The sequence below is a fragment of the Acanthopagrus latus genome, chromosome 13 (genome assembly GCF_904848185.1).
Source record: "Acanthopagrus latus isolate v.2019 chromosome 13, fAcaLat1.1, whole genome shotgun sequence".
In the NCBI taxonomy this organism is placed as follows: Eukaryota; Metazoa; Chordata; class Actinopteri; order Spariformes; family Sparidae; genus Acanthopagrus; species Acanthopagrus latus.
Genome location: NC_051051.1, coordinates 22,220,137 through 22,246,989, shown reverse-complemented (window position 1 = coordinate 22,246,989; position 26,853 = coordinate 22,220,137). Strand labels below are relative to the sequence as shown.

Below are 26,853 nucleotides of genomic sequence, written 5' to 3'. Positions count from 1 at the left end.
TGTAAATGCAATCTGAGATGCACAGGCAGAAAGTTGTATACTGCTCTACACACTTACAGTATGACAGTAGTGGCAACTCACCAAACAAAGATATGTTTAGTTAGGGTAAACACTAGAATTACCCAACCATTACCCCAGAAAACAAACAACTAATATACACTAAATTAAATGTACAAAAAGTCATAGTGGGTAGTATTCTTTTGTAAATATAAAACAGTTCCAGAGAAAAACAAGACTAGTCTGTCTTAAGATATTTACTTAAATCATGTGACAGGAAGGCAACACAAGACAGGAACAGGGGACCATACAAGCATTATTAATGTGCATCTGGGTCTTTTGGTGGCTTGGGAGCTCTAAAAAAAAAAATCATAGTAATCAATTCCAGTCGTTTTTATTGTGGTCTAGTTGTATTTGGAAAATATTTCCAATCACACAAATATGGAATATTGTCAACATAATTAAATCACATTTAAGGACCTTAAAGGTCCTTAAATTCTTAAATTCTTCGAACCTGAAGATATCCAGCAATGATGATACAGTAAAGAATACAATGTGGAAAAACAGGTTAATGTTAGTATGATGACTGTTAACTTTGAAATTTAAATTTTGGTGTTATTGCTGCTTAAAACATCTATATAGATCTGCAAAATAAGTATTTACAGGGATCAGTTGAATCAGTGTGGTAAGATCTCCATATATACTGAAAATATTTGACTGCTTTTCATGTAATGATAAATATTAAGTTTGTAAATACAATGTTAGAAACGTGTTGAGTTTAAAATACATATCTATGTAATGTTTACCTTTAATGTACAGTATGTAAGTATACAGTATGCCAGATTTGTCCAGTAAAGTTGAAACTTTTTGCTTTACCTTTTATTTGAATGTGTTACTGTGTCAACAGGAGATGAGATTTAATTAAATACAGTTATACAAGAAGAATGTGTACGAAGATTTCAACTATTGCAACAATCTTTTATCCTTCATGGGGTTAATAATGTCCCTGTGTGTTCAGCAACTAAATAAAGTATTTACCATATTTGCCTTACTTTTTATGGGAGGCCACGTGGGCTGTAACTATCGAAATGAAAAGCAAAATCAAACACAATATGAATGAATAAAACCATTGTCTGAATGAGCCAATACATTGCGAAAGAATGTGAAATATGTTATTAAACATTATGTTGTTAACATGAAATGTTATTTCATCATTCTTATTTTCACAGTTGCTAGCTACATACCCTGATGTGGAACACTGAATATTGCAACCATGAAATAAGAAATGGCACATTAATATATTTTTTTGTATTCCTATTGGTTCATTTATATGTTTTCTGTATTTATTAATTTCATTTTTTCATTTATAGTTTTGTCTCACATGGACTTCCACACTTTTGTTTTTTAACATTTGAATTTCTCATTCCAGTGTTAAAAATGTCCCAGAACAGTAGAATTAATTGAGCGTAAAGTTTCTCCACAAAAGATGCTTCATCCAGTCCATAGAACATAGAATATTAAAGTAGGCTATGTACATGCTCCTTCAGACATTTGAATTTTCTTGGTTCCAAAATAAATTTGTATGGTGTATTTTATCATGAACAAAACTGAATTACTATTGTATGGTATCTGAAAAATTCATTTAAATACCCCGCTGCTGATTATGAGTTAACGCCTGCAGTTCACCCCAGCAGCCAGAGGATGGCACCATGCACTACAGCATGAGTTTCCCTCAACAGCAGTGACACCACCACCAGGATAGTATCACTGAGCATTACCATTTCTAATTATCACATCCTCTTATATCTCTATTATTAAGGATCACAATCACAACGAATCACAAGGATCACACAATGCGATAACTTACATAAAACTGTCATTTTAAAAATAGATTCAAATCCCTTTTTCAAAGGACATTAAAAAGGCCCTAACTGCAGGAAAAAGTACAATTCTGTCTGATTTGTAATGTTTTGGTATAGTAAATTATATAAAGTATAAAGAAATAGTACTCAGAAGTACTATTTTTGCTTGAGCACATTACTTTAGTGAATGTTCTACTTAATTTCACAAGTCTCCAATAAAGCAGGACTCAGTCAAATTAAAACTGTGGGGATAAAAGTTGGTACTGCAAAGTCAGTCTTCAAAGGGCTTCGAAATGGTAAATAGTCTTTTTGAAATGATAATATATTTGTGCAGTTATACAAATAACATAAAACAGATGGGTGGGAAAGGTTAGGTGGCTTTAGGTGAAATAGGTACTATAAACATGTGCTGGAAGCGTGCATGAGGCAGTATGTAAGTGTGCCTCTGATGTCAAAGGCAAACACATTTGTTATACCCGTCACCACCCTGTTCAGACCTGCAGTTTGATTGCCCACAGTCATGTGGTCTGGATTTAAAAGAGTCTGTTGTATCGATAGAGTTTAATTTAGCCCTGTATCATCAGAGAACTTCAGGATCGTCACTTCAGGACTTAAGGCTGTCAATCCGAAGAACCCAGCCTTCAGATATGTGGGTCAAAGATCAGTGCTGCAACACAAAGGCCCTTCACTGTTCATATTACCATGCTGACAAGCCATTCACCAACCCCTGCCCCTTCCTTCCTAACACCCCAAAATAAGATCAAAGTTGCACCAAAGCAACAAGTCCAACAAAACCTCTCACAATGCGAGGTTTTTTTTCCCTTCTCATTTCCTGTTTTTCTTTTCTGCCAAAATCTAAAAACTTTGTTGTTTTTTTTGTTGCTGAAAAAACTAACAAACAAACAAACCAACCAACCACAGAGCTTCAATGCGTTCAGGGTGTTTTACTTGGGAGCGAGTACACAAGTGAACAGGAAAAGTGGAGAGCTGCCTCATCAGTTTCCACTGAAGTCAAGATCTGATCCTGTGTGCCAGAGAGAGGAAATGAGCGAATACTGTGGCATTATTGGGACGCACTGGAGACACTTTTGATAATGTTTATTTGTCGACACACACACACACACACACACACACACACACACACACACAGATGGACTTTATTGGGGACAAAATTACAGCAAACAGCTGACAATGAATAGTTATTACTCAGTCTGATACAATTGGAAGAACATTAAAGGACCATTCTGGAGATTTTGTCAGATTTTGGCTGTTTGACTACAAAGCAAATAAATGAAACATTACTCCTAAGCATTTTCCAAATCATACCACAGCCAGTATGTGTCATGAAGGAATGCAGACTCAAGTGGGACAGATTTTCACAGCTGCATTGCTGTGACAACACCTCATTGTGAGTGCATGTATGTGTGGTAATTAATACAAAGTTAAAGGTGAGGAGGTCTTTGTACTGTGGTTTCTCTAATGCAATAGTGTCATTGCAGCAGTTGAAATAATGGGGCCAAGATTAAAATGAGATAAGATTATTGTACCCTAAGAAAGAAAATCACCATTTAGGAAAAAAAACAAGAAACATTCTTATCAATTTCTGCTTCTTTACAATCAGCCTATTAAAATGTGCCTCTGTATTTGGAGAGGCTTTATCCTCTGAGGAACATGGTGGCACTGAAAGTCACATCAGGTATCAATAATCATCAGACTCAACCTCTGTGAATCCTCACTAAATATGTCAAAAAATCTATCGCAATAATTTATTTTCTTAAATGACGGATGTAAGCCACCTACAGCAAAATGTTCATATGAACATGTTGAAGGTTTTTCTTCATTACATTTACCGAACTTAAGTACAAATCTGAGATGATGGTACTCAAGGTAAGTATTTTTTTACACCTCGATATCTCAGATGGAAAAGTAACACTTTATAACAGGCCATCATTGAAAAATGGCAAATTCATAGTTAATAAGACTCATGTTTATGGTGTTTTGACTGTTAACAAAGAAATGCCTTATGAATAATTTATGAAGGAAGTGTAAAGGTTTCTAAACATCAGTTACAACTTTATTACAGCCATCTAAATATGTTTATAGACAGTATGTACTAACCCTTTACAAAGGGTTATAAAAATCAGTTGCAACTTCACAACAACTGCTTTAAAAATGGTTTATAAAGCATTTCATTGTTTGTTAACGGTGAAATAACTTAACTAAAGTAATTAACCACGTGTACCAAGTATGAATGATAGTTAGTAGTTATTAGAAAGTGTTACCTAATTCATTATTGCATTATTGACTTATCTTCAGTTATGTGTTTTAATAACTAATTGAGCTCAAAAATTACATACGAAGTTGTTGCAAAATTTATCTACCCAACAGTTTAAGTATTGCCAAACACTCGATCAATGATGCAATGAGGCGAAAATAAATAAAACGAAAAATGTAGATATTTTTTCAGGAAGTCCTGCTGAGATAAAGTGGCTTTTCTAATGCAAAAATGCAAAAATCTTTAAAGTTGTAGCATCTCAAATGAGAAGATCTGCTGCTTTTCCTTTCATGTTGTGCTTTTGTACAAAACAACATCCTTATTTTCAGAATTTTTACACAACAGTCAATCAACAGATGAGTGGATAATCCATGATGAAAATAACCATCAGTTGTACACAAAATAGCTCAAAATGAGCTCTACCCCAAACAAACAAAATCCTCCATTCCAATGTAATGTACCGGTAATAATGATGCAATGATTTACCTTTACTTGCAACAGAGTATTTTATAGTGTGGTTTTAGTACTTATACTTAAGCAGAAGATCCAATACTTCCTCCACTTCTGTTCTGAGCTCAACGCATCAAGATCAGATTCCAGCTCTGCACTTACCACACAGAGTGATAATGATCTTCTCATCTTACTATCAGAACGACAGAGGATTATGAAACCTGTGCCTCCTACTGTGTGTCAAATGTTTTGCTGGTTGGATGTGAGATTGAGCAAAGATACCAAACGAAACGTTTTAATCAGCAATTGAACGCCACACGTGAGCCCAACGTGAGCGAGAACCTGCCACAAAACACTCATCCAAACCTTGTTCAGGTCAATCTACCCCCAGCGTTTTGTGTCTCGGCTCGCTTCCCCCATAACGACGATCACGCGTGTGTGACGACAGAGGTGCACACGCTCACACGCCCTGCATATCTAATGATGGCATTTATGACCTCTGTGGTACAAGAGGCAGAACAGACAAAAGGCAGTCGGGCTTGAAGTGCTGCAGCAGTTACCATTAGCACATCACAGCCAGGTGGTGTGTGTGTGCAGCCAGACAGACGGAGGAATGTGCTTCAACGGTGAACATTTGCGGAAACATACAGCAGGCTGGGGACAGTGAGGGGCAGCAGTTAGTCAGGTGCTGTGGCTCGAAATGGTTAGGAGAGGATTATTCAAATCAATGCATGCAGGAAGCATTTGTTTTGTTTTGTTTTTTTTTTGCATCAGTTGATGTTTTAAGGATGTCTAACACATGACAACACCTGACCTGTACAGGATCTCTCACCAGGTTTTTAATATAACAAAAAACACTGATGGATTAAAAGGTTGTAGATCCAACCAGAAGAACATCACATCATGGAGGAACTGTCCAGTGTAATTCCATTCCAACTATTGTTATGTGGTGACTTTTCATTGATGTGGTGACTAAAATACTGGGACTCACTTCACAAACACTGACACATTTCTCTTGAGGCAGCCGTCAGTACAGGATGGTTCCCTTTCCAGCTGTTTATACATCCAGATAGTTTTGTTTTAATTCACCCAGGTTTTGTCCTCTGTTCCTAGAATATCTGCCACAACCCGACTGAAATGGCCAGAATGGATATGCGTTTGTTTCACAGCACGGAAAAAATGACATTTAAGGAGCTGACACTACAGCACATTTGGAAAAAAAAACCCCAAAACAAATATCAACATGAAACTACCCCAGTTGATTACTTACATTATGCCAATTATTTTTTGTATTACAACTTTTACGTTCAAATGTGAAAATGAGGCATCATCTTATCCTCTTCCAGAGGAGAAATCTAAATTTGAATCAGATGAAGTCACGCTCAAACTTCTTGTTTAATTTTGTTGACACATAAGAGTGAAATGTTTTCACAGAGTGGGTCTGGGATATAATTTTTAATAGAAGATACTGTGCCCAGCCATTAAAAAAAGCAATTTTTGCTGTGTTTTTAGGAATTAAATATTCTGTAAATCAGACTGTGGATTATATATGAACAAACCCCTTCCATCAAAAACCTTCAGAGTACAGATGGTTACTTACATTCAAACAATTCTTAATTTTTCTAGTATTTTATGTTGAAATGTACGAATGATGTTATTTAATTCACTCTGTCAAGTAGCTTATGTGCTGGTTTGTCGACGGATTTTCACGAAAGTCAGATGGAGGATGAGTCTCAGCCCAGAAAAGACCCCATTCACTTTTGGTGTCGAGCTGGATAAAGGAACGGACTAAGACATTTTTTTGAGATAGGAAATATTTTTGACATTTTTGTTCATTTCTCAGGCAAAAAAAATTGTCGGTCTTGATGAAAAAATCAGGTGTATTTCAGTGGCTGGTATTGTGCTTGTTTGCACACATCTGACTAAATCAAACACCTAAACGAACGTTTTGGGCATCTTTCCACTAGTCTGAAGAAGATATAGGAGCAAAATAGCCCCATATCTCAAAACTGACCAGTGCATGAAAACTGGTATTTCACCTGTAATGTCTCCTTTTAAACAATTCAGCAGTAATGTGTCTTTCTAGAAACTGTGTTTCTATTAATGTGCATCATCCACAGGACCTCACTGTCTACAAGGAAATATTTGTGTAAGATTGGGAGAACTGACCCTTTAAAACACTGTCTGGTGTTGTTGTCTGTGTTGTCTCCGTCTTTGTTGCCGAACTCGATGCCGAGGTATTTTTGCGCTGCACTTCCTCGACCTCACCTGTCAGCAAAACAATGAGCGTGCTCCATTTGGCTTGGCTGCCACAGCTCATGTTGTATAGCAGCAGCAAGTGCAGAAGAGGTTACATTAAACTGCCCGCAGGTATCGTGGTGAATTGCCATCAGCAGCGCAGAAGGTGTAGAAACACTTCAGATACTTGTTCTGTACTAGGTGGCACTGTAACACCTGCAAAAACACACAATTTCTTTCTTGCAAACTGACCAGTAGAGGATAGAGAGAAGTGAAAGAAAATCTATCAAAAAACTTCAAGCTTCAATGAAATTGGAATTGCTCCAGAGGGCACATTAAAGGGCCATTACAACCGAAAGGATTCATCCTCTTGGAGGCATGAATGTGCTCAATTAATTTGAGGTGAGCAGAGATCTTATGATGAAAGACTCAAGTAGAAGTACAAAAGTACCGGTACTGACCTCAGAATATAACGCAGAAAACACTAAAAGTAAAATTACTCTTTTAAACTCTTTAAAATAACCCATATTTCAGAGTAATTCATAATATACTGTTGAATCGTAATTGTTCATCGTTTTAATGTGAAAGATGGTATCATCTGTACAGCTTTTGAATTGTCCCTTTAAGATTAATACAGTTTGATATCAATCTATATTATTACATTGTACATTTTACAAAGAAACCCATAACATCAGAAATGTCGAGTCATGTAAACAACATTTAACATTTAACAACTTGACATTGATATTGTACTTCACTTGGTAGGTTTTTTTTTTTCGGTTTCGGTTTCCTCAATTAAAACAAAAAAGTGTAATTTAAAGTAATGTTTTACATTCAGTACAAGTGCTCAGGAATACACTTTGTACATTTAGAAAATTATGTAATAATTTGATGTCACTGAAACTGTTACTGATTTAGTTTAACTGGACTGAAATATTTACAAAATTGTGATTCATGACACAATGAATCTATGATTTTGGAAGCAGCAGCAAAAATAGCGAGTAATAATCCTCGTGCCACCTTCTGTTCTTTAAGAGGAAACAAATAGCGAAGCCAGAAAGAGTGCTAAGACAGACACGTGAAGTCCATTTTTTATTTTTTTCTAACCGCAGATTGAAAGTATACAACTGAACATCATGATTGGATTTTTATTATGAGACTCATAAATAAAAATACAAAAAAAGTCCACTACAAAAAACAATCTACTGTTAGTAGGATGTAAAAAAAGAAAAAAAGAAATATTCTTTATATTTTCCACTATCAAAGGCACAACATTGACTTTAGTGACAACATGGAGAAGAGAACCTGCAGCATTAAATCTTTTATTTTTCCTTTTTATTTTTTTTTCACACTCCATCAGAGAACACTGAAATGTTACAAAGAGAGGTGTCTGATTCTACATGGAAAGAAACAAAAAAAGAACAACCTCTATATCAACAGACGGTGGCTATAGATTGGTGGCACAGCTCAACAGGAAACGTACTGCCACGGGAAAAAAAAAAAAATAGCACGTTGTCGCTGGAAAAGACAAAGGACCTTTGCAAAGCTCTAATGCAAATTTCAAAAAAAAAAAAAATATACAACTGACAACAATAAGAGAACGAAATAAAGAAAATAAAAAATAATAATTGGGCACCTTCTAAGATTAGGCTAAGATTAGGTGCTGAGGTAGACAAAAACTATAACAATTCAAATCATAATAAAAACACTATTTTCTTAATACAGAGCAACTTGACTGGCACTTGTGCTGTCACAACAATGGAGGAGAGAAGTAGCACAGACAAGCCAGGGAAAGACAGAGAGAGAGAGAAAAGCTTTGTTACATAAAAAGCTTTGTTATGCTTGGTCCGACAGGGCAATTGGTCCTCAGTGCTAATATAAAAAAATACAATGTCTTGGTGCTTTGTTACTCAAACAGTTTTTAGTCTAGACCTCGATGGCACATGCATTGCAACACTGCATGAAATGGCTACTTTGTTCTAGAAACACCACACCAAAACACAGAGTGCCAGCTCCAGGGATGCCATGATTCCTCTCTGACGAATTTTAACATCCCCTTCTAAATGCGTTTTGTAGAAAAAGAAAAAGTACTTTAAGAAAAAACTGAAGCAAAGCAGAAGGGGGGGATTACCCTAGTGCAAACCTACCCAAATGGAGGTTTTCTTTATTTTATTTTTTTTTCAAGAGCAATATAAAGTTCTCATCAGCAAACCTGTTGCTGACGAAGAAAACAAAACAAAACTGAAGAATCTGAGCGGAGAATCAGACTTGTGGCTTGCAGGAAAAAAAAAAAATTTAAATGGAGCAGATTTTGTCCCCAAAAGCAAGTTTCACCACTGCAGCCTGTGTGGATTCCAGCAAATTTTCCGTATGCTTTGTTTCGTGTCGCTAAATAAATGCTTTCGGGCGCCAATCACAGAGTACGGACCAAGAAAAAGAAGTGAACGCAGAATCCTGGTTTGCTGTTTCAATAGCATTAAGGGCGTATTGCAGTCCTCGAAAAAAGAAAGCCCTGCTCTGTTCAGGATTTAAAAAGCAAAAATCAGGTCATTTATGGCGTCATGACATCCCTAGGGTGCTGGAGACACCATTTTTATTTTCTTCTGAAAATACAGAAACTAAGCAGATATAGATGGATATTTTTGTTGAACAAATTCCATTTTTAGGCACAAAGATAGTACAGAAACATTGGAGGAACACTGAGGGAAGAACTATAACGATGCCAATGTATATATATATTTTTTTTCCAACATAGAGAAAAAAAGTGGCATAGAATATCATCTTATTTTGTATCTGATCTGATTAGTGCATTTTTCCACTAACACACGCACGCACACACATAGTTACACACTCTTGTACGCACTCTTTCACCCGCACGAAAAAAGTAGAAAACATTCAGAGGACGATGATAGGAACAATGTGACTGATCAGGTCTTGCATTGTGGTGGTTCAGACTTGAGCCGTGACTGGGTATATTATAGTGGGTGGATATTATATGAGGGTGAAAAAGCCCCTCAGCTCACAGTGTTTGAGAATAAAATGGCAAGACACCACAGGGACATGCCATCCCTTCTTCTTTTTTCTTTTTTTTTTTTCAAATACAAAAACAAAATATACGTCGACAGTCAAGTTTGATTGAAAACTTGTGAATGACAAGTACTAATTGGTCGGTTTGGCAGCGCCCCCCTGCCGTCCCGTATTTTATCATCTTTTTTTTTCTTTTTTTTTAAATTCCTCATTTTTTTTTTTTTTTTTGAACACATACACACACTCAAAAAATTTGTGGCGGATAGATTTAGTCCTTCACCTACAATGCAATTGACATCCAGAAAGCGACACTTATTATTACAATATGTTCACACACGTTTTTTTTTTTTTTGTCCAACAATATCAAAGAGGAGCAAGGCAAAAATGATTCACACCCAGAGAGAGAAAAAAAAAAACAGGTAAAAAAAAAAAAAGAAATACAAATATTTGTGCCCTGCTGTAACCCTCCACAAATGGAAAAAGGACTGACACTGAATACAAAAATATCACAATTTTTATATATCAAATTGCCTCTGTTGGCTCTTGTTCAGGAATACGCTCATTTCTCAAGAGAGCTTGTCAGCCGAGAGAATCTCTATTTTTAACCTTCTGGTTCTTCTTTTTTGATTACCACTTGCAGTTCCAATTGTCCAACGCACTCTGCATCACTGCAAATATGACCTGTCCTGTGCGGTTCAGCGTTTTGTTTTTTTTTTTTTCCTTTCTGCTTTTGTTTTGATGAACCTTCTTTTTTTTCACATTACAAAACTACACTTCTATTCACATATTTTCAAGTTTAAATTCTTGTTTTTAAACCCTCTTAAAAAGCAATAGTACTTCCTCTTATCTGCCACATCCCTCTTACTCATCACTTAAGGCTTCAAAATCGCTTTTTTTTTTTTTCATTTTTTTCTCTGCGTTCTCGTCGGTGGTTGGAGGTGCAGGGGGGAGACTATAAGAGACGAATAAACATCCATTCGAATGACTTGTCAAATCCTATCACTCTCTACTTTTGTTATCTCTTACCCTTTAATATACATTTTGCTTAAAAACACAATCATAAATCAACTTTTGAAAAAACAAAAAAAAAAATAAAAGCATGAGATGAAGTAGCAATGATGAAATAATGCAAAACACAAACACACAAAAATGTGCTTTTGCCAAAAAAACAAAAACAAAAAAAAACAACAACAAAAAAACAAAACCAAAAAATAATGAAAACAACTTAGAGGTAGCTTTTATAACAAATGACCAAACCTTCCGGCTCATTAACAAGCGGGGTTAATAATACCAAGTTTGGTAACAAATAATGCACAAAGAAATAGACAACATTAGAAAAACAAAACGAGAAAAAAAAAAAATCTCTTCACCGTGGCACTTAATTTTTCTGCGTACACATTGCTTCATCGTGTTGTGCAATGCATCTTCTCAACAAACACTCATGAACCAAAAAAAAAGTGAAACAAAAGGGAAAATTAAAATACACAAGCAACATGAGGTCACAAAACGAGGTAATTCAAGTACGATGTGTTGAGCTCAAACTCAAGGTCAATAATAACAACAACGACAACAACAAGAACAACAACAAGAACAACAACAGGAGACGAGAGAGACGAAGCACAGGGACAAAACCACAGAGAAAGAGTTGATTTATTCTGTCGTCTTACTGGTCGCCCCCTAAGCTGCTGGGCCGTGTCTCGTCCCATCAGTGATTTCCCCCTTTTTCCACCGGCCATTTGGATATGTGATCACCCCGGTAACGCTGTGACATGCAGTGATGCTCATTAAAGCCTTAGGTTCAACCATAATACCAGTGGCTGTTCAAGTCACACAGGTCTAATGCTGCATTCAGAGACACCAGGAAGTCGCAAATTCCCACCTCAAACTGATCCAAATAAGCCTTCGAGTCGAGCTGTGGTTTTTTGGAATGAGAATATAAATGTGGCCCAGTCGCCAGAATAAAAATGTTGGCATTCATACGTTTCACGCATATCTACATCTCTACAATACGTATCATATCATGTTCAGATTACACGCAAGATGACTTTCGTGTTAGGAGCAGGAGGGGACGGTGGCGTCGCGACAGCTGCCAAGACGGCTGCCGAGCGAGAGGCCACTGTTCAAGATGGTACTTCAACAATTTTAAGTGCGAAATCACATGACGTTGGGACATTTTCCAGGCGTGTTAGTGCTCTTCGAATGATGTTTTCCTAACTCTAACCAAGTGTTTTTTGTGCCTAACGAGACCATGAGCAACGTTTTGTCACAAGATAAAACTGAACGTGAAGAAAGTTCCCACATATCCGTGGTTTGCAAAAACATGAACTGCCAACATTTTTCCGGCGATTGGGTGCCAGTAAATTCTGCACATCATTTTTTACATGTCAATATTTAACGAACCAAAAGGAGGCCTAGCTTAATGAATGACCAAAGGGCCCCTACTGACCCTCTTTCCTCCGAGTTTAATTAACTGCATATTCTCAAACAAAAACCTACTGACACAGTGAATGTGAGGCTTCAGGGGCCCCTGTCTGGATCCCTCTCCTGCTTCGCCCAGTAAGTAATCCAGCCTTGCCTCAATTTACTGTAAGCTTTAAATATGTGGATCTTGTGACTTACCAACATGTGATTTGTTTCAGCCCTAGTCTATCAAAACATCTGATAGTGAACAACTACACCTATTATTTCCGATGTAAGATAGCATTTATACCGGCTAGTGAGCGAGCTAATTCATGAGCAGTCGCATTGGGACGGCATTTCATGTTGAATAGAGAAAATCTTCCAAATTGAACCAATGGAAGGCAGGAAGAGTCGCACAAAGGTGGGAATTACAGATTTCCGACTTCCACTGAAAGGCAGCGTTAACCTGCATCGTACAGCCTAGTGCGAACCTGGCTCACAGTCTTTCACATTCATGTTTTGATGCCACATAGCAGTCTTCAACCTGCCGCGCCACTTTTGGCAAGGCGCGCGGCTAAAGGCAAACCCAGCACGTCTTCAACATTCACTACGAGCAGTTGAAGTCACAGGACTCCCACGGAAAGCAGCGGTTAACCATTTTCCCATTTTGTTTGTATTCCATCACTGTGGTGAATGGACAGATCTGTTGCGGTCAAAGTGTTACTGTTTGTGTGTCAGTTTGTGTAGTTCATCGTTAGTGTGAGTACATGGATAAAAGCAGTCCAGTTATCTATTGCTGATTAGGTGGATAGGCTGGCTTTAATGTGGAGTACTGTAATAGAGAGTTATGATTTAATGATAAAAGATATACCTTGAAGACATCAAACAGAGACTGTTGTCGTAATTTGTTTTACCTGTGCAATCAAGCCATGATAAACTATGATGCAGAGCTAAAAAAATATAAGATGGCGAAAAAGTGACGCAAGTTAGCCTTTGGCTCTCTGGGGAGAACCGTGGGTGGCCAGTGGTGACTCGACTTTCTCCAGCCCTCATCTGACAGAGATGCAGGAAGACTACTGAGAAAACTAGGGAGACTTCCAAGAAAAAAAAAAAAAGAAAAGAAAAAAAAAGCAGCACTAGCATCTCCCACTTCACAACCAAACAGGTGCTTGGTTTGCAGTATTTTTAGTGCTCCAATTCATCCAGTTCAACTGTTTCATCTACTGCATACGCCGAACGGACCTGCTGCTGATTCTCAGGGGCTATCTCGCCGCCTCCGCTGGGATCTGAAGGATCTCATGTGGGGACAGGTTAGACTGGCAGATTCCTTTGAAAACTGGAAGATCTCATCGTTTCTGCCTGCAAAACAGGCACACTTCCCATTAGAGATGGAAAAGATGAGGGTCATGTTCACCCAAAGCGGGTCATTCAAACTCTGGAGAGAAAGTTTCCCTAATTCAGTTGGTTTGGCATGGTGGAGCTGTTGGAAAATATGTCCAAGTCCTCCTCCAAGATAAATTTGTTATGGTTCATAACTACCATAACATGAAGGGTTGTGGCCACGAGGAGACAGATTTCGTCTCCTGAAAGCCAGCGGTTCCTCAAAACTTGGAAAGCAAACCGTGACGTGTGGCTTAAACTGATACTTATACTCACATATTCTTCATGTGATTAAAACTAGCGTGACCAAAACGAGTGAATGTAAACAACTGATATCAAAAGCAGAACAAAAACCTTCTCAAGCTCAAAACGGAGTGAAAGATCAATAAGAAACTGTCGGTTCAGATAGCCCTTGAGAATCTGCTTTCGCACCACTGTGGCAGCAGCATCCACAAAGTCACTTCTGTGCAGCTCGCTAGCTCTGTGGCGCTGCATGAAATGACCTGAAACAATAACACAGTTGCAGATGTAGTGAATGACCCGGTGAATCCGAACAATGGTGGAGAATCTCTCTCCGTGTCCAAGTCTTCCTCTTCTTAGCACTTTTGTCCCATCATCACCACCCTTCAACCCCGTTGGTCGTCGCCGCCTTTGCATGAAAAGAAATAAGAGAAAACAAACCCTCTTGCTTTCGAGTCTCTTGCCGTTGACATTCTGCGATCGTCAACACTCCATCACAGCCTCATACCTCCTATCCACTCAATTACATTCCCCTTACCTCTCAAACCCCGTCCCCACCCTGACACCCTCTCTTCAATCGCTCTCCTGGCCTCAGACATAGCAGAGGTACAGGTAGGTCTTCTCTATGCGCCAGTCTGGGGGGATGTCTTCGGGCTTGTGGCCTTTCATGTGCTTCTGCATGGCTGACAGGCTGGGGCAGTACTCCAGGCAGATGGTGCATTGGTAGGGCGAGGCGCCGTTGTGGGTACGCAGGTGCTTGATCATGGCCGAGTAGTCCCTGGATCGCTGGTGGCACAGCTTGCACTCGAATGGCTTCTCACCTAAGGATGATAGGGAGAGGTTGAAGACAACACTTGTGTTGGCCTTAGTGCCGTTCAATGACAGTATGCTGTTGTTATGTTCGTGATCTACCTGTTAATCAGGAAATAAATGCATTTCATACATAAATAAGTGGAAAAAGAAGAAAAAGCGGTATTAGTCTGTGATATGTTCTGGTAAACACAGCAGCTTTTGTCACCAACGCTAAAAGACCGTCACATTATTTAAATGAGATGTGAAAATTGGTGGTAAATCAGAGCATACATGATTTATGCCAATGAATATTACTTTTCGCATAAATTGTAGAACTTTCATGCCTTGATGTCATTTAATTAACCATAGCGTGGCATTAGTACACCTTAGATCTTATTTTTGACGTTTTATCCATGATTGCTTATGATACCAACTTTGTAAGGTCATTGCAGAAATCGGGAACACCGTGACATCGCTACAACAAATCTCAGGACGCAAGAAACACTCACAATGGTTGTAAACCAACTTTATGTAGAGGTAAAACTGCAAGTGACTGCCCCCATAATCCAGCACGACCTCACCAGAAAGAACTACCACATAGGTCGACTACGCAACCAGTATTTACGTTTTGGTTTAAGATGTGACCTCTAGTGGTCTAAACGATAATCAGGCAACAGAGGGGGAAGTCACCTGACATACCATTAGTCTGCATATCGAGGATGACGAGTTGGACACAAGATTTTCATCCAGGAGACTGCTGTTCATGATAAGTTACATGACTATGTTAATCTAGCAACTTATGTAACGTATGTAACATCATTTCTATTAGGTATGTAACATACTGACGCTAAATAAATAATGTACTTATTTGAACCCAAACTTTGAATCTCTTCTGAAGGTAACCAAACGACAAAGTTCCTGTGTTGCTGTATCTGTTGCATTATTACAATCCATGATGCTGCCAAGCAGGTGACCACAGTTCAACTCTGTGGGGAGATTTTCAGCCGTTTCTGTGGCAACCAAGGTGGCTATTTTTCGCAGGAAGGTAGACAGTTCCAGCTGTTTTTTGGTGATAAAACTGGGCATTTTTTTAAGGAGATCTGGGGACATAACTGGCCGTTTTCCTCGTGACAAAACAGGTAAGCTATTTTAAGCCAAACCATAAAGTTTTCCCAACCAAGTTGTTTTCGTGCTGAAGCAGACCAAATTGCAATGCAAGCAGATGTTAAGGAGCAACACAAAGAAACGTCCGATGATAGTGCTTTTATTACTGATACAAATGCTGGTCAAAACTACAGAAATTAAGTCCACAGTGTAATGACCCTTAAATTTCAAAATTGTATCCATTGGCAGTTGGACATGGAAGCATATGTGAGCTGCTGTGTGAGAAATAAAACAGTTTCACCACTAATTTAGCGACCATGGATTTCACCCCCTCGGCCCCCCAAGAAGCGCTGGCATTGTTATGATAATTGGACAGTGAACACACAGTAAGTGACAAGTCAAAACCCAGGAGTAAAATCCCAACTGCCTCCTGAACAGCGGTGTGCAGCAGTAAAAACCCACACTGACACTTTAAAGTCATTCCAAATGCCCCCAATAATTGGGAGGACCCAACAGAGAGCATGGAATAAATGAAATGAAAATGAAAGCATAAACGTACAGAAGTGGAGTTTGTTCAGAGACAGTATCAACACAGGTCCACTCAGATCCATCAAACTGTCCCTCAGACAGCTTACAAAATGATCCTTTAATTATTCTTGTGCTTCAGTGTATGTACTGTAAATCCTTTGTGTCCAGTCATTATCAATTCTCATTATTGTCTTTATTAAAAAGACTCCATTATTTGGGGATTTTGGAGCCATGTGTTGTCACATCATGATGTGCAACAGAAGAAAAGGAAAAAGACAAGTTCTGCGACTAAAACCAAAGTGCGACTATTGAATGTGGCAGCAGAGGTTTCTAAGACCATGCAGAGATCGACTTGCTTCAGATCTCCTTTTGAAAACCAACAACACTCAGGAGGTGACACATCTGATGCCGACTTTGAGATGCCGCCGAAAGCTTCAGAAAGAGCTGACAATGTTTCTGAAGCCACTATGTGCTTGTGTTTCTTGCACTGGCTGACTTTGTTGTAGCGGCGTCAGCATGTTCCCAGATCTCACCAATTATAGCCACTTCACACTCCACAAAAAACCCACGAACATCTGGCTGTTGTCCTCAGTGGGAAAAGTTGCAATTGGCATAAATTCCCAGGTCAAATTAAGTATTTATTAGTTCCATCTCTGATCTGCAGGTTTGCATGACATGGACGTGGACATGCCAATTTTCGCCCCTTTTCTGGTGAGAGGCTACGATGTTCCTTGAAGCTTTTCCAGTCTCTGTTCAAGTAATGCTTGAACATCATTCAGCTGATGATGAGTTTAAAAGACAGATTGAAGTCAAAAATATAAAAAGGTAACCAACGTCAACGCAATCAACAGAATAAATGTGAACCAAGTACGTTTCTGCAAAACGTCAGATGCCTGGCTCAAACTGGATGTTTCTTTATGTTGCAACTCTGTTTGTTTAGGTTGAATTTTCCTTTTAGTCACAGCGGTGTGCTTATGCTCTTTTTAGGTTTAGGCACAAACACCACATTGTTAGGGTTTGATAAACATCACTGTTTGGCTTTAAATACCTATTTTGGTTGCTACACTGATGGATGCGATAGTCCTGATATCCCATGAGAGAAGCCAATTTTGATACAACATAAACAGATGGGAATGTCAAAAAACACCTTGTTTTGATGCCACAGAAATGCCTGGAAATGTTCCGTGGTGTGACTCGAACTACGGATTTATTCATATCTATTCATGCAGACTCGTCATAAATAGGATAATAGTGAATAAGAATAAAGATTCAAATTGTGTGATAATTGACTGCAGAACCTCATTCCCAACTTGTCAAATACTGATGCTGTGGTTTGGTAGGTTGGGTTGGTATCTCACAAATTGGGCCTTTAAATCAATGCCGGAATGGGCTAAAAATCCAAGAATATGTGACGTCTAAATGTCTGATATTTCTTTTGTAAACCACGTCTAATCAACTAATCTAAGGCACATTACACAAAATACAGCTCCTGGCATGAAGAACTCCTGAAGGTGTCATAAATCAAAGTGCAGCGCTGCTTTCTTGCTGTGGGGGCTGCTATATTCAAGGGACACATTTCAATTCAGCAACAGCAGCCATCCTAAATGTGCTAATGATTTGAGTGATGGCAGGGAATAATCCGCCAGCGCTCAAGCCGGCAGACGCAAATTAGACATGTAAATGCTGACCTTTACCAATGGCATTTGAAATGAGCTGTCGGATGTGATCTGGCCTGCCGCTCGCTGTCACCTTTCAGCTGGAGTCTCGCACATGTGCGCTGGCAAAATGGGCCTTATGCCTCTGACTGCTCGATCGGTCTGTTCCTTGGGAGCCCTGGTTAACCTTGACCTCTGTCGGGGTGCTTGGTTATGGTGCCATTTAGCCAATAAGCATAAATACAGCGATGTAAGTCGTCATGCGTTTCTCTGCAGCCGTGTGGACACCTGCATTCGGTTTGATATTGATAACCAGACTGTAAACAGGGTAGCCTCAAATAACCAGCTAATAATGAATTGCAAATGGGGCCCAAGTATTGATCCGCCATTGGCATTTGGGATGTGTGGAGAGGGGGTGACGGGGGGGTTAGGTTGCCAATGTCGATGATTCATCAAGCAGCTCCCTTTTGTGCGAGGTGGCCTTTGACTGTGAGCTTGTCACTTGCTCTTGTTATCTGCTGTTGCTCTCCGGCTTAACGCAAAGCCCCCTCCCCCACACAAAAGGGGAAAGGGTGGACGGAGGGGAGCCAATTATTGGACAGGCTGCCTTGATAGTGTGGCTTAACAGCTGGCTTATTGAATGGGAGATGGGAGGGCGCTGCTGTGTATGTGCGTGAGAGGAAAAGAGACGGTGAGGAAGCATAAAGCCTTGGCTGTGTGCCATCCTGGTGAGCACTCGTGGTATCCTCACTCAGTCTGGTACGTAGCGTGCACTCATTCTCCAGGGCACCCAGCTTATCACTGTGTCAACATCTTTATGGGGCTCTAAATATACTGGGATCAATACAAAGTCTTCTGAGACATCCGTCTACTGTATCACAGCAACAAAGATATTCATCTGGTCTGGTCTGTGCCTTGCAACTTGGATTTCCCACAACGGAGTCCTTTAACAGGCACCGGGAGCTGCATCGTGTTTCAACACTGTATTGTTATGAGAGGAGCAGTGAAATATATAATGCTGCACTCATATCAAATTAGAGAGAAGAATGGGATGAGATCTCGCTACTACAATTTCAACAATATCGGTGTGTGTACATTGAAGTGTATAAAAGGGCGAAAAGAGATCAATATCAGTCTTGTGTGTCTTCTAAGAACAGAGTCATGAAGTTGTTAGCTTAGCATAAGCACTGTAAGCAGAATGAAACAGCTCAGATGGGTCTGTTTAAAGTTAGAAAATACAACCAAAAAGCGTTCTAAAGCTCATTAATTACGTTACATGCCGTATCTTGGTTGTTGTGGTCCTGTGTGTAGGATTTAAGTCAGGGGCTGCCAACACGGTGTTCTGGTAGTACTGGCAAGATCCACCTGCACGGCGCCTTTCAAATAGATTGTCTCCTACTACATGATAGCTATAAAGCAGTGTTTCCCACACATTTACTTTATTTGGGCGGGCCCAAATATATTTGGTGACCCATTTTTGCATTTTATAAGTAGAGGACAATCTGCTCTCGCTCTTCCCCTCCCGATGCTCTCTGGTATAACATTCCTCCTGTGAATGCACTTTTTCCATTAGTGTACAATCACCTGAGACTTAGAACCATTATGTTTCCAACAAACTGGACATTTAATCTTTACAACAGAAACAATCATATGTGAGTGCAGTGTTTTTCTCTTTAAACCTTGTCTTTCTGAGTTCGATTCGGATCACAGTACCTGTGTGCACACGGTAGTGGGTTTCCAGCTGGTGCTTGAGGCTGAACTTCTTCCCACAGCCGTTACATTCATAGGGCTTCTCCCCGGTGTGGATGCGTTTGTGGCCCTTCAGCGTGCTCTCATCTCGAAAGCAGCTCCCGCAGAACTCACACTCATATGGGTGGTCCCCTGCTGAAATGCGGAGAAAAAGGAGCCAAGTTTACTTCATCTGCAGACAAGAGAAAAAGGCAACAGTACAACAGTTCTTGACTGAAGGGCAGAAATGTGAGCCTCATCTGAATGTTTAAATAAAGTCAAGTTATTGTGACAAGCAAGAATCTTTTATGTTTACGCCTGTATTGCTTTCGCCAGCAATCTCACTACGGTTGGATATAAACATACAGTTTCGAGACACATGCACTGTTATCTGAATGTTTCGCCTGATTATTTTGGTGGGTTTATGCACAATGTCAGAACAACAGGCGTTTGTGCTGTAATGGATACCCACGCCATCAGGCATTAATTCCAGCAGACAAATGTAACCCGTCTATTGTCTTTCTCTGCAAATCACCTACACTGCTGTGCTGCTTTGTGTAAAGCCTTAAATAATTGCAGCCTGTCATGGCTGCTCACTGGCCATGAGATGTATTATTGACCATGCAGTCCCAGTCTCACAATGGATTGGATAACCTTGATAACCTGACTGATGCATATATGGATATAAATTGTTATTTGTCTCGTTCTGTACTAGAAAGCCTGACTCAAAAGCTTATAACATTTAAGGAGTTATATCTTCAGTATTTACAGATTAATTAGGGATGAAAAATGTATATCTGTATCATAGACTGAATGATAAATAGAGGAGCATGCCACTGTGACTGCTTTGAAGATTCAAGTTTGGCATTGTGGATGATGCCATCTTATTTTTTTTGAAGCCAGAAGTGACCACGGAGCTGGGGAGGCTATCCTGATTGTACCATATCCTGCTAATAACAATTATATCATCATAATAACAATTCTTACATGAAATTGACTTTAGCTGAGTGAAACTGATGATGAGCAAAGCAACAGTTCAAGAAGAAGTGAATCTTGTGAGTCAACACATTCCCTCAAATGTGCCATGATAAAAACCTTGTTGAGAAATGAAGGATTTCCATCCACTGAAAAGCTCAACGGCATTTAATTCGAAACAGATACAGGAAGTGCAGAGTTTGTATTAACAGTGTAATGCAGTAACTTCAAGGGCAAACAGGAGCAGCGGATCAAAACAAGGCTTTACTCTAAATGGATGTGCAATTTATAAAATGAACATCATGCTGGAAACTGTTTACTGAAGTAAAGAATCAAGTGGGAAATAGGTCATTTTCTCATAAGCTTAAATACAAACACTTATTTTTGCAACCGGCGGAGTTTATACTGTCTGTGATTTTTATCGCCTCGCCACTTTTAGTTTAACGTCACTGTATTTCCATTTATTTACGTGGCTGGCAGTGGATGTACAGTACGCGTGCCTTCAGGAATGAAAATGACGACGGGCATCACATTCTCCTCCTCAGGCGGCTAGAGTGTGGGTCCCCACAGGGCAGCTGTAATGGATGTTCAGATGCCAATGATCAGGGATATTATGATTTGCAGGAGGCTCTCGACAGCAGTCCAGAGACTAATTGTATTCTGGTGTTTGATGAGGAGCTGCTCCTTGCGTCATTTGCCTCCCCCCCTCCGGGTTACACTCTCTAGCCAAGTAATGTTGTGGATATTTATTAATGTATTTCACTCCACCGCTGCAGGTTTAAGTCACCATCAATGACCTATGCCTTTCATTATCTGCCTGTCCGAGCAGCAACGTGCCAGGGAATAAATTGCATTTCTCGTTATGTGCTGCTGCTGCTGCTACCACCCCACTGTTAAGAGACAATTTCACTTCCATCCTGCATATTTTATTGAAGATTTCATGTCTGTATATACAGTATGTATGGGTTTGTTTGGTTTATTTAGGAGGACAGACAGACAAACAGACGGATGAGAGGTGGAAACCCTTTAAATGCTGATCACATTTCGGGTCTGCTATACTTTCATGGACAAAAAAATCCCCAACGTTTTCGATGCCTTGTGATGTTGGACGCATTCCCATTAAAGGGAAGCTTTGATGGGGATGGAGGGGTGCAGGAGGATGGATAAAACTGAGATGAAGCAGGGGATGTGGGTGTATATGGTGGCAGGGGGAGGGGGCTGGGTAAAAATCAATAAAAGTGACAGTCTTTATTTGTCTGCGTGAAGTTATCAGTGGCTCCCGCTGTAAGACATTGTGCTCTTTCTAGCGTTTCAACCACAGCAGAGATCACAATCCATCACGGTGCTCGGTGGGCTTGCGCGACGCTACAAGAATAATAATTGAGCTCAGATTCACCTGCCTTTAATTAGGGCCTCCGATCAGACCAGCCAGTGGGATGCTAATACTCAGAGGATGCCTATGGAGGGTTATTTACGCTTAATGTCCTGTTGCTCCGCTAACGTCTGCTGTTAGTGAAGATCATCAGAAATCTTGGATTAGTGGGGAAGAGCTTATTGTCTTTCTCTTTTCGATAAGAATATGTTTCATTTAATTAAAACAATAAACCAGTGTTTGTGCATGAGAACATTTATTACCAAATATGCATATTCTACATTAGTATTGGCCAATTTTCTTTCATTGCAGTTGCTATTTAAATATGTAGATGGTGTCCTTGACATTACATCTTTACAGATGTTCTGAAGCCTTGACATGTGCTACACTTTTTATTTGGTCTTAATTGCACAAAATCCTGTAGGAGGTAGGAAGTCGTTTGAAAATATAGCGGTACAACACTTTCAGCTCATTTATCTCAGCTGCCGTAAGTCTTTAAATGTTGCCTTCATGATAAAAGTACTGACATTTTGTTAGTTTAAGTATTTAGATTAAATACCTTAAAGTCTGAGACTCCTCCCTTCCAAAACATATGGAACTACAAATTAGAAATCTCTGCTAGTTATAGTGCTGACATACATTTCATTAGGTGCAATAAAAAGGCACATAATATACCAATTTCCTATTTCTGAATTGAAATAGATAATACACATCCACACAGTAAAACTGAGTACTGATATGAGCATGTACAAAAAATATAGCGGTTGCTGCTTAACTCCAGCATCCTGTTTGTGCCCGGGATGCATCTCTTACATGCCGTCTCCGGTAGCCACTCGGGGACGCCAAAGTGCAAAGTAACACTGCAGAGTTTTAAATAAATCAGACACAATTCTATAATCACATAGTGAGGATGTAAAGGGCCAGACAGGACTTCATTTTGTCAGGATATTCTCAGGGGGGCCGGCGAATAATGGGAACATGTCCTCTGTCCATCCCAAATCTGCTACTATTACTTCCTCTCTCCCTTTGTCCTCCTTTCATCCCTTCTCTCTCCCTTCCTTCCTTCCTTCCTTCTCTCCTTCCTTGCTATCTCTTTTCTTTCTCTGTGGTGTGACCACATGGCAGGGAGGCCACAGATGAGGACCCAGCACAGTGAGGTGGAACCACAGCCTGGTGAGTGGACCCTTGGGTGCCCCCGAGCATCACCACCTGCGTCTCCTGACCCCCCTCTCCAACACCACCTCTACATTTACACCCCCTCCTCTCTCTCTATCACCTCCTTTGACACCCCGGAGGCCTGCTGAGGGTGCCTGTGCCCATGGGCACCCGGGGCGTGTTCATTATACACGGTAAGGGGCTGTAAATCACCGGGCTCCATCACTGCCAGCACCAGAACTGGCTCATTCTCTCTCTCTCTAAATTCAATTCAGTCCTCTCTCTCTCTCACTCTCTCACTCTCTCTCTCTCTGGCTGTAGCACTATCAAATACAGCTGCGAACACAAAACACCCCGCCATAGCAGACAGCAAATTGGCTCCGGGTTTAAAAAAAACACACACAGACACTTACACACAGACAGTGCACAACAACGGAATATTAATGAAGGCCTGGTCTGTAAAGAGAGAGTGTGTGTGTGTGTCTGCGTGGTGTTAGGGAAGAGGAATAGCACAGCTGCCATGACTGCCACTGTTATAAGCCCTCATTGTGTTTTTCTGAGCGAGTGCTTGAACCTATACTGAAGAGTACATCCATGCAATAAACAAAATAAAGAGGCAACACGGAGCTGAGTGTGTGTAATATCCTGGCATGGTAAGAGCAGGTGATGAAACTGCAGGTAGACGGAGGAAAATGAGGAGAAAGACGCAGTGAGGGAGAGGAGGAGAGATGACATGATTAAGATGCTGAAATAAACACCATTAAGTCTACTTTTTTTTTTTTTCTCCTTCCGCGTCCTAAATGGTGATCCAGTGTCAGAGCCCGCACCGGCGAGGCTGCTTTCAACAGATAAGCCAGCAGACAGGTAAAATGAAGCACAGGTAATGAATGTCCATAAAAGTGCTTTTTGCAGCTTTCTGTTGTCAGTTGATACAACAGAAAGGTGACTCAACCAATAACAGAGCTATATCTAGAAAAGCTTTCTGTGGCAGATGAGCTGCCACAGTCTGTCCATTACAATTAAGGCTGAATACTGGGAGATCTTCTTATTTATTCTTGCCAGAGTTGACTCACATTTCCTGAGAATAATATAGCGACTTTTTTAAAATGTGCCTATGCGTTCAAGTGCTGCAGACTACTATAAAAGCAGATGCCTCATTACACCGCTAAACCTCATTAACGATACCATAAAACTGTAGCTAAATACTCTGACCTTGAAATGTCATTATCATGGTAATATAGCTGGATCAACTTTTCAGCTCCACCGGTTTTTTCACATTTATTTTTAATGCTACAGTGGCCATTTAGAGTCCAGCTCAGTGGAAAATGTTCTGTTATAATTACTGTGCATCCAGATCTGTAAACGAAAAACTTTGCAGATGGTTCAACAGGTGGCTGGATCAGACATGCAGGCCTTCGCAACCAAATAAGAATGCAGTGCAGCAGTCAACAGGTGGAGGATTGGAGGCACAATATCACATTTAACTAAATATGTGAGAATGATACCGCCATGGGTCGAAACATGAAAACAACAAGCAAAATTGTCTGCATGCACTCACATGTACTGTAATTAAAACTGACAAGAGGTACAAAGAGATTATCCTGTTATTTTCAAACCTTGAACACAAATCTCCAGCTCACTTATTAAAAAGGGATCATTTAAAAATCAGGTGAACATTTACAGCACAGACTAAGCTTGACTCACATCTTGTGCCTCCAAAATTGTGTGTGTGTGTGTGTGTGTGTGTGTGTGTGTGTGTGTGTGTGTATATATATAAATATATATATACACTCACAAATGTGCAAAAAATATATGTGATGAATCACTTTGAATACAGAGAAAATGAGAGGACAGACGAGAACATGTCTGAGTCACCCACCTCTAGTACCAGAATATTTGCTGAGCAATTAATAGACTATATAAGGTTGAGTGATATGGATAACATGCTCTGTACTATGATCAGATGCATTTTGTTCTTTATTAGATGTAGTTTGATCTCATCAGGTGTCCATGACTATAATCCAGAATTCAAACTGTTGATTCCTGCTTTCTTTGTCGAGGCTTTCATGCCTTACTCTAGCCAACAGATGCTTGACAAAAAGCGTACCTTAAAGGCAACAGAAATGACTACACTTCTATTTTTTAAAAATGTTTCCATTGATTAAATTGTTGTAGTTGTTAAAAGTCTCTTTAAACAGTACCAATCATGATTCAGATTAGAAAAGCTCATAATTGATAAAAATGTTGATCTCGGTCCTCTTCAATGACAACCATCCATTTTCAGCAATAAGCTCTAAGAGTAGTGGCAAGCTTGAACGTCTGTGCCCTGGGTTTTGTCTGTCAGGCTGCATCCAGGAAGCCTGAACCTTAGGGCACACAGCTTCAACTAGGTGGACTGTTGGGACTTTGTGTACGAGGGGAAGATTAGGAGACACTATTCTGGGCTGAAACATGTATTGCCAACTAATCTGATAATAACATTTTTGGGAAAAGAAATGCCCCCAAACCTTACAGTATGTAATCTTTACTCTGATTTGGATTAAACACTCTCATTAAATGAGCATCAATAGCAGACAAGACAGTAAAAGCAGAGTGCTCTTAAGTAAAGATGCAACTATAATTTAAAAATCAATAAAAGCAATACAAATAAGTGACACCAAAGTGCTTTTTAAATGCAGCTATTTAGAGAGAATTTGTCATTTCTCTTTGGAAAAGCACAACATTGTTTTGATTGAGGACTTGAAGGATTTTATATTTTAGACCATACTGGAAAAAAAAAAGCAAATTAAATCAATATTAAAAAACAAGGGGTCAAATTGATGAGCAAAAGTGCGCAAAGGACAAAAACAAGAGTCTGTCGGATGACAGGATATGAACAGATTGGATGGACTTGTTAGACGCTGCGTCTCTGCCTAAACACAGCTACATGCAGGTGCACTCATAAGGCTGATTCTCTGGGGTGTACACACTGTCTAGCTCTGTCTGTTTTTTTAAACACCATCTTTGCCTCGTTACCCAGCAAGCTGTGAATGAGATTATTAACATCAAAGTGTATATGTAGAGGAGCATCATGCCTCTACTTCTTCTTTTTATTTTTTTCAGAGGGTAAATTAGGACCTATTTCTGGCACCCACGATGGCTGTGTGAGTTGCTGACTTTATAATCCCCTGACAAAAGGCTCCACATCATATTTAAACGATTGCTTTCACGGCTGGCTCATTGTGATTTAACACACGCCCACAGCGGGATGAGGTTCAAAGTGGCACGAGGCTGCAGAGTCTCATCTGCGGCTCTGGAGACGAGCTGAGGTGACATTTGCGTCGCCCGGGTGGGCAGGTGGATCAGAGACGACGCTTGTGTCCTCTCCAATGTCTGGTAGACGGAGCAGATGTGCGCATCGCTACTGTACAGACGGCTCAAGCAGCCTCGTCCACCCCCAACCCCCCCCCACAGCCCCTACCACCACCATCACACACACTAATGGTGTATTCGCCTGACTTGTAAATAGGGCCGACTGCTCTCATCTCACTGCCTTTCGTTTCAAATATTTATCCGTGAGCTGGTGAGCTAAATCGGCTCTGACAGTGAGACTGTTATTTAAGGTCGCAGACAGGCGGCTGGGTGAGAGAGCGGGAGAGAGAGAGAGAGAAGGAAAAAAAAGCATCCATCCCTCGC

General features: G+C 40.0%; 1 protein-coding gene across 3 annotated transcripts in view; it reads right to left on the bottom strand.

Annotated features, from left to right (window-relative positions):
- Positions 1 to 7,901: 7,901 nt before the first annotated feature.
- zbtb16a (zinc finger and BTB domain containing 16a) overlaps positions 7,902 to 26,853 on the bottom strand; it is a 164,009-nt gene continuing 145,057 nt past the window's right edge. For 2 of the 3 annotated variants that reach the window (XM_037120552.1, XM_037120551.1), the window contains exons 6-7: positions 19,662 to 19,832; positions 7,902 to 14,690 (exon numbers count right to left, since the gene is read on the bottom strand). In XM_037120552.1, coding sequence (XP_036976447.1) covers positions 14,461 to 14,690; positions 19,662 to 19,832 — 401 coding nt within the window. In that variant the 3' untranslated portion in view covers positions 7,902 to 14,460. The remainder of the gene's footprint in view (positions 14,691 to 19,661; positions 19,833 to 26,853) is intronic. The other variant, XM_037120553.1, reaches the window with a different exon arrangement.